Source organism: Gymnodraco acuticeps, unplaced genomic scaffold (assembly GCF_902827175.1).
Source record: "Gymnodraco acuticeps unplaced genomic scaffold, fGymAcu1.1, whole genome shotgun sequence".
Classification (NCBI taxonomy): domain Eukaryota; kingdom Metazoa; phylum Chordata; class Actinopteri; order Perciformes; family Bathydraconidae; genus Gymnodraco; species Gymnodraco acuticeps.
This window is the reverse complement of record NW_022991381.1, coordinates 903262-915463: the sequence shown is the minus strand read 5'-3', so window position 1 is coordinate 915463 and position 12202 is coordinate 903262. Positions and strand designations below refer to the sequence as shown.

General features: G+C 42.5%; 1 protein-coding gene across 1 annotated transcript in view; it reads right to left on the bottom strand.

Annotated features, from left to right (window-relative positions):
• Positions 1-12202, bottom strand: part of ccdc88c (coiled-coil domain containing 88C) — a gene marked incomplete at its 3' end in the record, with an annotated part of 32878 nt that overhangs the window by 18043 nt on the left and 2633 nt on the right. The window contains 1 exon segment of the mRNA XM_034241267.1: positions 10142-10250. Coding sequence (XP_034097158.1) covers positions 10142-10250 — 109 coding nt within the window.

The window sequence follows — 12202 nt, the reverse complement described above, 5'->3', positions numbered from 1 at the left end:
GTGGCTACAATACATAAGGCCAATAGACTGGTGCAGTTATGACAGATTTTGTAGACAAACCCAGAAATTAGCATTGCAAGGGCTTTCTTGACAAGGTCGCAATGGGATTTTTCCATTGGATTTTGGAATATTGTGGGAGTTGAGATCTGTGGCAAACACACTTTTATGATTACACGTTTGTTCAGGAGGATAATCTCCAAATATTAACGGCACAAGTGCTATCGGCAGAAGTACATTGCTAACGGCTTTGAAGGAACTACATCACGCTGGCATGACTTTACATCACTGCTAGGCTAAAGGCGGCTAATGTTCACCCTGATGACGTTCAGTACACTCATTTAACCACTTGTTGGTAACTCTGTTTTTACGACTCACAGAAGCTTCCGACAATTACCAGTGGAATATTAACCGACGTATTTTATTTTGTAGCAAAAAACGTGATCATCTCATAAACTTGTGTTAACCCCAGATGTTATTTTGTGAATATAACCAGAAGAAATGTACTCCAAGACGTTGGAGTCTAAAAGTGGTCAAATGCTAACTAGTTTTCAGGTTTAGGAATCATTCCTGCTCCACTCTACGTCTTAGAGGGACACACTGTCAAATAATCTACAATTTAAACACCAACTACTATGTATTGTCCTAGACCCGGGCAAACGTTTACATTATTTTGAAAATGTTTCCATAGTCTACCAAAGGGTTTAAGATAGCTCTCAATTTGTTTTCCCAAGCTAAGAGTTCCTTAGTCCATCCTTCAAATGATAGAGGTCAAGCATGTTTCCATTTATCGGCAAGATGCCAAGCCAGTCAAATAGTGAAGGCAGAGTCCCTCAGAAGTGTGAAAGGAGGGCTACCATTATACACTTTTATGACTACCCTTATTCAGTCGAACTACTGCAGACTTTCTCAAAGATTTGGTCAAATGTCAAGCCAGTGTTTACCAAATTGTTGTGAGCCTATATATAGCGATTGACAAAGATGTCTCATAAGCAGCACCAATTAGATGGCAACAGAGTGAGTAAGCTCATTGTAAAACTAGGGGCTTTTTTGTATTTTAAGCTTCCAATGGGGGTTTTCAAATGAAGCCTAAAATGTTTTTAAGCATCAACATTTAAGCCACTTTGAAAATTGTGTAATTTCTACTTTAAATGTACTTCTTAATTATTTAAGCTACCTTTGGCCCTTTACTTGCTGTAACAATGTACATTTCTCCTTTGTGGGACGAAAAAAGGTATTCTGGAGGAGCGTCAAAATAATAACAAAAAGATGCTGGTTAGTCATTGCAGTCAGCTTTGTCCGAGTACATTGCATTACATTTGGCTGACGCTTTTATCCAACGCGACTTACAATAAGTAGGATAGCATAAAGTTGTTGTTCATCGTTGAGATCAGGTGTTTGGCAAAAAGATGGCTTACAAACGGGAAAAAGGTTCGTGTATAACCACTAGACAACCAACACACTGACATATGTGCAAAGTGGAACTACGCCATAAGAGGTGACTAAAATACCTTTTTTTGTAAAGTACTTTGAATTGCCTTGTGTTGAAAGGTACTATATACATAAACTTGCCTTGCCTAAAACAAACGCACCCTCACCTTAAAAGGTGGGGTATGTCATTTATTTCAGAAACACTTTTTGTTATATTCCATCAATTTCCATGGAATGCTCTTAACATCCCGATAGCAATGAATATATGAAACACTTTGACAATAAATACAGCCGTAGCGCTGTAAAAAGCACGACCAATCATCTGAGGCTAAAGTAACTGGATGGCCTACCTGCCTGTCAGCCTTCCATCTGTGCACAAACTTATCTCGTGCCCTCATTGGTCATGTGTGCGTTCGTGTGTGTTGGAGGAGGGGCTCTGTAAGGAAGGGGCAGATTTGTTCCGGTTGTGTATTTTCAAATTCTAGCGCACTCGAGCTGGTTTCTACAAAATGACCTACCCCACCTTTAATTGAACTACAGATTTAACCCTGGTTTGACATTTTTTGTAAACATTTAGGATGAAGCAAATCACAGCTCCTTGTTCAGAGGCATAAATCCTCTGTGCTTGTGTTGTGCATACACACAGCGTGCAGACATGTCCTGTTGACCAAAACACACTTCCTCTCTCCAACGCCACACAGTGATGGGAGTGTACTAAGATACAATATAGAAACATTTTCTGGATTATATAAACTTTCCCGTGGGTCTAGGTCGGACAACTACAATGTTACGTTAAGTAACATGTAACACCACAAATGGTCTGTTGAAGTTATCTCACTACGGCTATTGCATTTATTGGGGGAAAAACATGATTAGATGATGATACTTTTTTTTTTTAGTAAGCTACTACGATATTATACGGGAAAACTTCCTGGATTCTCAAAGTTTGTCTGGGGTCTCGGTAACCCCTCATTCAAGTCAACAGAGACATTTGTTGTTTTATGCCTGTTTTGTAATCTAATGCAGCGGTTCCCAACCTTTTTCAACTCAGGGCTCACTTAAGAATCAAATGTTTGCGGCCCGCCACCATATACAATACGGAGGCTAAATAAAGTTCTGATTGGTCCATTCAGAACATGTGACACATTGTTAATGCAGTAGAACAGACCGCTGTCGAGGACTGTAATGACCTTTGCTAAGGAGGATCAAGAAAGAGAAAGGAAAAGAGGTTAAAATAAAAAACAATCTTAATAATGAAAATGTTTCCACAAAAATTATAACGTTTTGCTAATTATTTGGCAGCAAATATTGAATTTACATTTACACCCTTTAATATTTTATTTGGGCTTTTAGATGAAGACCGCACACAGTTAATAAATCCAACTATTCTTCTGGCTAAAATACATATTTTTTAAAGTCAATCAAGGAGTAATCTTAATTCAAGGTGTTTGAGGAGAAGATTAAAAATACAATTATTATTGCTACAAAAAATCAAAGGGTGTCTCAACAGCCATGAAATGGGAAATAATGAGCTCTAACGAAGAGTGGGATTAAAGGAACAATAAATATGCCATGTTGTTTTTTTGGTGGTATTTGGTTGTCATGTCAACCTATTTTAGTTTGTGAAATGTTGAAGTGACTGACTTCACTGACTGACTATCTTTATTTCTTCTGTTTTTGTTTTGTTGTTGTTGTTGTTGTCTGAGGTGGGAATGTCATCTCCTATATGTTATTGTTATGTCAATGTTTGTGTCTTTAGCCTGTACAAAACAATTATAAAAATAATAATAATGAAATTATTTGGCGGCCCACTTGCAATGCCTCCGCGGACCACTAGGGGGTTGGGAACCGCTCTAATCTATTCAGTGCTCAATCAGTTGAAATGGGGAAAATATGGGATGGAAGTTTGGTCATACTTCCCCCAAATCTTATCGTTTCTTAGGACTCTTTTTTTCCAGTGCAATCAAATCCAGTATTAGAATGAATTTGACTGTTCCCACCATAACGGCCCGTCCACACGGCGGCGTGCGTTGAAGCTTCAACGCTTCTCCCCATTCACTTTAAATGGGGTGACGTCACGCTTTGCCGAACTGCATTGTGGTTCTGTCGCTTCGCTTTGCTCGCTTCAAAAGTTGAGAAAAGTTCTACTTTTGAAGCTTCGACGGAAGCGTCAGCCAATCAAATCATATGCCAGTACAAGCTCTAGCCAATCAAACCGCGTGCTTGTGTGTCCGGGGCGGGAGATTCATGTGATTGGTTGTTGGTCGAGTTTCAGACACGCCCACCGGCTTCAACGCACACGCCGCCGTGTGGACGCTGCGTAAAGCTAAGGTGAACACAGCATTCCTTTATAAAGATGCAACATACAGACCTATAGGAAACAGGAAATTAAAAATGTTTGGACAATGAAAGAAAAAGTATAGCAGTAAAGCGTTTTTTAGCAAATTGTTATATCAAAGCACTTCACACTGAGCATGACTTTTGCAGGGCACACTGTGTGACTTCCTGCTGGCATTGATCTGATTATTGGTAGTCAAGCAAGTGGACTAGAAAATGATCGGGCAGTTGGTTAGAGTTAGATCCATACTGATGTGTTCTATCTAAAAAACACTGTATGTGGTTCAGGAATGTTTGTGAATGTGTGTCTGCAGGGCCTGTCCATATTCTTAACCTCCATCACACCCACCATTAGCTACCTTTAGCTTAGCGTTGGTGGTGATGTGGTTCTTTTAAAGCCTAATGTTAGATTGTTACTTCTGGCAGTTGCATAGACGCTTAAAATCTGAAAGTGTTGATTATATGTGGAGACTCAGCCATTAAACAAAAGAGTAAGTATCATAAATGTGTGTTTGCGTAAAGGTCCCCAATTACACTGTTTTTCCTCAATATATTATAGGTCTCAGATATATACAAAACATGTCTCTGAAGTGTTTGGCTCCAAACACCAAACAGATCATTGCAGCATCCCATAATCCCCTCTGTTTCAGCCCTGTTTCTAAAGTGCTGATTCTCTGTCTGTTACTCTACAGCAGGGGTGCCCACACTTGTTTGGCTGGTGAGCTACTTTTGAAATGACCAGCTCACCGAGGTCTACCAACCAAAAATAAAATCCCAAATTGCAAGGGTTGCTGAATAACACGTTTTATTTATACATGGGATAACTACAATAGGGCTGCAACAAACGACTCATTTGATAACCGATTAATCTATCGATTAATGAAACGATTAATCGACTATTCGGACTATTACTGTACGCCTTGCACAATTTCTCAAGCGCTCTTATTTAGCCATCAACTTTTAGATTTAGCTTGAGGTTGTTTTAGGCATGTGGAAACTAACAATGAAGACAATACAGATGAATACTTGATTCAAAAATACATATATATTTAAATTAACTTTACAAATTGTGAACAAAATTAACATTGCTTTTTATTTAAATAAAATAAATAATATTTCACATCAAAAGAAACAACAGTGTTTTAACAAATCGTATTAAATAATCTGATGACAGAACTGTAAACAGAATAGCTGAAACTTTAACCAAATAAAGAGTAACTCAGTTACCTCTAATCATTAACCCATGTTTGTATCATGGAGTTAACTCCGTGTGTTGCTGCTAGCATACATAACACCTGACGTGGAAACGTTACTCGTGGATGGGGCTACAGAGCTACTAGAAAGACAGTCGAACCCGGTGCATTCCTCCGTCTGGATGTGGAGCACTTTTGCTAAATGTTTAGACACATTGCTCGCGTTACCGCCCTTACATGCTAAACACTCTAGGCAACGAGCATTGTCCACCCCAAGACGGGTAACATTTAACCACACCTTGGAGCAAGGGCGCCGGAAGCGGGGGGGCCAGGGGGCCATTGGCCCCCCCACTTTACGGCCCTGCCCCACATTTTCGCAGCAGAACACAGCGCCGCTTCCCCTCCCTCCGCTGACATCATGAATGTAACGGAGCGTCCACACTACAGCTTCAAAAAAAGCTTGGAGCTGGGCGTGTCTGAAGCTTGGGGATTTTATTCAAGCAACGCGACCAACAACCAATCACATGAATCTCCCGCTCCCGACATACAAAGCAAAAACCCCCGGGGATTTTATGGGAGCAATATATATATAAACTCCCCCAAACAGGCGAAAAACCTACAGTTTCACCCACTGTCTTCTGCCACCTCCCTCCATGCCTGGTTCCTCCGGTTTGTATCCCGGTAGGTGAAGAGGGTCTGGTCATACAAAACCGGGTGATTCGCTACGGCGATAATTAGTTTCTCCTCCATCTTTTTTTGAAATATAGAAATGAACGGCGGGATATCTCTCCCAGCTTAGACGCGGTTGATTGACTACGGCTTGAGCTGTCAGATTTTCCGAAACGGGATTTGATTGGCTGGCGCTGGCTACTCCGGCGGAGACGGACCGCTATGCTACCCACAATTCAGTTCGGCGAAAAAGCAAGGCAACGTGACGTCACCCCATTCAAAGTGAATGGGCAGATTGAAGCTGTCGACGCTGTAGTGTGGACGGGCCGTTAGGCATAGTAATCATAGATAACACCGCAGGGTCCGTTACAGTTTGTTATCATCTGATTTCAAATAAACAAAGTCTTGGCTTTCAGAATATTAAACTTGTTTCGGCAAATTCAGATGATAAATACAGCTTTGAAGCTTAACGGCATAATTACAAGCGGAGAACGGAGTAACTTGACATTAACATTTGCTCCGCTAATAATCAATCAGATCGATCCAGAGAAGAGGAAACTTTAAAGGCCTTTTTCTCAAAATGATGACTCGGTGACAGTCATTATATAATGTGACATATTTTGCTTAATATAGTACAAAAACAATCCTGATATCATTAGAAAGCTAGGAATCTCCTCTTTCCAACAGTGTATACAACTAATGTGTCTTCGGATCAATGCGACTGATTTCGATGGACCAGGTCACTTTGCATTAGGTAAAATACAGCAGGCAGACATAACAGGAAGAATATGTACATTTTAATCCAACCAAATAGGACATTATCACACCATTCAAATGTATCCATGTACATTACAACCAATAACAAAGCTTAGATGTGTTTATTTGTTACGTTATGTGTGTACGTTGTTCAGTGTGTGTCAGCCGTTAACCTAGATAGATAAACTTGCAAACATGTCAGAAGAACCGGCGCATAAGAAACTAAATACAGTCAAACTAAGCTGAAATTCAACAACTTGAATGTCACATCCCTGACATCCACACTCTCGGAGCCTGGTCCTTCAACCATAGAACCAGCGCAGCCAGATGAACCCCAGCAGCAGCTCTGCGGCCGCAGAGGCTGTCAAAACCGCCGCCGCCGGCATCGTTGAACCGAAACAGGCTGGTTCAGACTGCATGGGGTTTGTTGTCGGGACATTGTGACGGGCCAATAAAAGCTTATTTGGGCAAAGAGAAGGTACTTCAATGCAGAATGTACAAAAAACAGAGAGTGGTTAATTCTTTGCAAAACCACTAAACGAGCCTTCTGTGAAATATGCAGATGTGCTGCTGTCAAACGGCTTGTAACTTTCTCCAAATGTGGAGATGACAGCTTTGTAAATACCGAGTTAATAACTGGAAAAAATAATAGATGGAATGAGCAACTGCGCTGTCATATGTGTGGGCTGGTCTGTAGCCTATAGTTTAATTTACAGGAAAGGAGTGAGCAGAGGGTTGAGTTGTCCATTCTTGTTCTGTTTTCTCTGACTATCTTCCTCCTGAAGACCCTCTCATGCCCCTTTCACACCAGCGCTTTTTCAGCTCCGGCTCGGAGCTGGAGCCTGAAAAGCGCCGGTTTTTCCTGTTCACACCGCAGCGGCGCCGGCTCTTAGCTCCGGAATCCGGTTCACTTCCAGCTCCAAAAAAATGGTCGGTCTAGAGGCAAGAGCTTCGGAGCTAAGAGGTGGCGTCGCTTACGTCTCTCTTACGTCGAGGCGTGCAGGAAACTAAACCCACCTCCCCTGAACATGGGTCGACTGAAGAGTCTCGTCATGCCTGCCTACAAGCAGTAGTGCTTATAAACACACTTTATAAAGTCAGGCAACACTAACCAGGCTTCGTGTGATTCTGTTTATTTGTACCTTACTTTGACCATCCGTTCACTGTTATTGATCATTGTGGAGAGGGACAGACGTGTTGTTTTGTATTATAGCAGCTATCGGATGGAATCAATACATGGGCTGCACAGGTTGTCGTGTCCGACTATCACAAGTAGAATCATAATAAAAATAGGCCGGTAAAATGTGCCTGTAGAAAACGGTTTATGCCACAATAGGACAGCAATAGCAAGTAGTCAGTTTAGCTTTCGGTTGCTATGCTAACATCACACCCATTTTATACCAGAGAAACTTTCATAACAGCGTTGTGATACCAAACAGCGTCAATTCAGACTGACACACATTCACTTAGGCTAAGGGGAACTGGGGATATGTATCAGCTGCTTGTGTGAGTCGGACAGTGAATACTTTAGAGCCGTGTGAGCTAACCGGGATCTAACAGAGGAGAATAAACTCCCGTGGAAGAGCAGCCAACACTGCAGCGGTCGGTAAATGCTGCAGAAACACATTAATAAACAATGAACCACGGCACTCTGGAGCAAGTATAAGGTTGGAGAAGTCGTTATTCAATTTATTCTGGCTTCGTGTGATTAAAAGCAACACGATCATCGACCCGACACAGTTCCCCGTTGTTGTTGTGAGCGCCGTAATGCCGTTGGGGAGCAAATCAGCGATGTAAACGGTGACGTCATGACGCAGCAGCGGCAGCACCAGTTGGGTGCTGGGCGGTGTGAACAGAGCGGGAGCAGAAAAGGGAAACCGGAGCTGAACCAGAAAAGCTCTAGCTCGGAGCTAGAAAGGGAAAAGCGCTGGTGTGAAAGCCGCATCAGACTTTCATTTGCTCGCGATACTAAAGAGACACGTTACCATGGAAACCAAACAATGGTGTAGCTGTATTGAAGTCCGAGTGGAAACAGTAACATTTGGTGCGTTATGTTAGAATGAAACAAATCAGATTTAGTCAGAAATCGGGAGAAATGCGGGATAAATATGACCCCGGGAGGAAAACGGGAGTCTCCGCGAAAATCGGGGAAGGTTGGCAAGTAGGCTATGTCACATACACACGCACTTTTTGGCCCCCCCACTTCTGAATGGAATCCGGCGCCGCTGCCTTGGAGCGCTTCTCTCCGCCATCCCCGCCGTGTTTTGCTGCCATGGTTGCTGCATGTAGCAGCCGTGTGTGTGTGTAAACTGCCCCGCCCCCTCGCACGGGAGAGAGATCTCGTCTGGATTGGAAATATCGAAAATACACCGACCATAAGGCGCATTCACACCGCTGTACTTTTCCCACAAAGGTTCATGCGAACTTAGTTCATGAGAACTCTTTTATCGCGTTCACACCAAAAAGAGCCGGTACTAAAATTAGTTCATGTGAACCTTTTTACCCCCTCGAAAGTCCCTGCTAGAGAGCAGGAACTTTCGAGCGGCTCTTTTGTGAGAAAGGAGCTATATTTCTGATTGGCTGGGCGGATTGCAAACCACGCCCCGCAAAACTCCCAAAAAGTGTTGTGAAGCCGCCATTTTATTATCCTCGCATTAGCATTATTAGCATTAGCATTAGCCCAGCGCAGAAACGCAGAGAGACTAACTTATGGCAACACAAAATAAAACATGGGAGCGGTGGAGATGAGGAGGTGTCGGCGTTCTGGCGATTTACTCGGAAGGCTTCAGTAGAAGCTGCTGGGAGTCCCAGCAGCTTCTACTGAAGCCAGTCCCCAACTCCGGGGACTTCCGGCCGGGGACTTTGGGCGGCAGTATACGCCTTGAAGTGGCTTGCGGCCTGCCAGTAAACCCAAAGCAGAAGAAGAACAAGTGACGTCAGCGGCTTCATTTGCCTAATCCACCCCCAGGGACTTATTCCGGTGTGAACGCGATCTGAACTTAGTTCATGAGAACTAAAGAGTTCTCATGAACTAAGTTCTCATGAACCTTTGTGGGGAAAGTACTGCAGTGTGAGTGCGCCTATTGACGCTTTTTTTTTTTTGCATGTTAGAAAGGAGTTGGCGACACTAAGACTGCGAGATAATGTTTGTGTAGCAATAATACATGACCTTTCTCTTTCTCAACTCGCTACTCGGAGGGAAAGTCGCTGGCTATGCCTTGTGAACACTCCGATAATGCCTCTCCACGTTACCTTTCTTTGGCAGAGCGACGCTTGCTTTACAAATAAGGCAAATAACCTTTGAATGTGACATCACAACAAAATATTCTTCCTCCCATTCTGGGTGGAAGTGGTTTGTCTTTAGCTTCTTGCTCGGTCCCGCACTCATTTTGTTGTTTGTCTCTTTAACTTAATTTGAGTTTTCCCGGCACTTGACTGATTTTGTATCGCTTTGCATTCTGGGTTAACAGACTGGAAAGCGATAGGTCGCTTTTTCTGTCAATCAAGTAAACTCCTGAATGAAGTGGCAGGGAGGCCAAGGGAGGAGGGATCAAAACCTGTTTTGTCTATTTTAACGGAGCTGGATTTTATTTTTTATGAATGACTTGCGATCTACCAGCATTGCCCGCGGTCGAGGTACTGGGCACCTCTGCTCTAGATGAAAATAAAGAGCCCCTCCCCACGCCCCTCTGAGAGAGATTTGGTTACAAATAACCTATAAGTGCTGCCGTAGTTTGCGAGCTCTTGTGTTAGCATACCTGGTAGTACGTCCTGATGTGTCTGGTGAGAACGGTCAGGTTGTAGAGGCGGAGCGACACGTCATTGTTCACATTCTTGGTCAGTCTCTGATTGGTGGGGCTGGGGTCACTATGGAGACACAAACACATTACAGGAGCACTTAGATTTATGTAAATTGGTGCTACTTAAGACAAAGATCATATTACACACACATACGCACACACACGTCCCAAATGCAGGGTTACTATTGTGTTGGATTAGGATTTATACCCGACACACGCCAGCCTGGGCCAGACTGATTTGCATTTGAACGGGGGGGGTGACGCTGTCTGGCTGACCTACTGTCATGGAGTCAGTCTGCTGCCTCATGGGGATGAAAATAAGAACACAGAGGCTGGAAAACAAACTTCCATTTTGCATTCAGAAGGGATCCTTACCATCTGAGCTCCTGGAAAATGCACTTTGCTCACTGAAATGAAGCTAAATAAAATACTTCATCTACTAATAGGTTTATTAAAACAGTAACTGAACAATATGCCATGTTGGGTAAACTACCTTTTTATATCTGCTCTCTGATCTCTCGACGAATTGAAAGTACATATTGCCTGAGATCTCATGATGTTGTTTTATTAAATGTGCCAAGTGCTAGGACTGTCTTAGGGAAGAAAGCTTTTAGTTGTGCAGCTCCACTAAATTGGAACAGTCTGCAAACATGTTTAAAACTGAGCACTTTGGTTCCCCTGCATCATTTTAAAACTCAGCTGGGTGACATGCTGTTTGATACTCATGGTACCTGTCTCTGTAAATAGAGTTTGTAAACTGTACCCTGTACATTATGTTGTTTGTCATCCTTATTGTTGTTCTGTTGTTTTTACGTTACATGTGTAACTAATGTCCTGCAGGTCACCCTTGAAAAAGAGATCTTTTGATCTCAATGGGCTTTCACCTGGTTAAATAAAGGCTACAAACAATAATAGGGTTACAGACTGACATTTCACATGGTTTCATCTATTCTCCTTTGAATGAGCTCGGCTTTTATTATTTGCCAGGTTTCATCTGGTTCAGTGGTTAAGACAGAAATGTAAGGAAACAGCACTTCAACATCACTCTGCACTTGTATTAAAATGGACCCTTGAACCATGTCAGAGCTCACACTTTAAATATCACTTGCCCTTTCAGGTCTTAGCATTTAACATTTGGACAAAAACATAATCACAATTCCACACACATTGAAATACACAGTGTGTTCCAGCTCTACTTCAGCCAAAACATCAATCTTTGACTTCAAGTTAGAGTAAGTTCTTTCTTGACTTTCACAGTTTAAACAGCACTTACAGATACTTCAACTTCACTTTGAGGTCATCAAAAGCTTATTCATTGTACTCAAATGACACCTTTAAGTATTTCAGCACATCCATTTCAGATGCCAGCTCCCCTCATTTCAGTTACACTATGTTGACTAACACTTCAACTTCAGCCTGTTTCAGTGTGACTCAGAATGAAGATAGTTCAGACAGCTTACTGCTTCTCTGCCTGGCTTCCTTTATTATTCCTTCTGGCTCTCCACCCTTGCCTCCTCGCCCGTAACCCACTTTCCAATAAACCCCTCCGACAGTCCTAATGGACCCCACCCCCCCAGCCTACATTCATTGCCAGGAGAACAATAGGGTGATTATCATTGTTTCCGAAGACAATAACTGATATATGAACATGTGGGGTGACTGGGGACAGAGGGCCGTCTGGTGGGAGGAGATTTAGATGCCGTTATTATCAGTCGGGACAGACTTAGTGCCCAAATGTGTCGCTCCAATTTATAAAGAATGAAAGGAAAATAATATTTGTCAGCCTTGACAGAAACGCAAATATTTTTCAGCTTGTGATGGGCAAGATACTTAATGTTACCTAATGAATGTTAGCTTCCTTGAACAGGAGGCATGGTAGCCTGCCTCTGTATGCATGGGTATGAATGCTGATTTGTATGTAAATGCACTTTAAGGAGTAGTAAAGACTGAATTAAGCGCTTATAAATGAATTGATTTATCATTTATATGTACGTATGTGTCATCATGGCAAGATGTCAA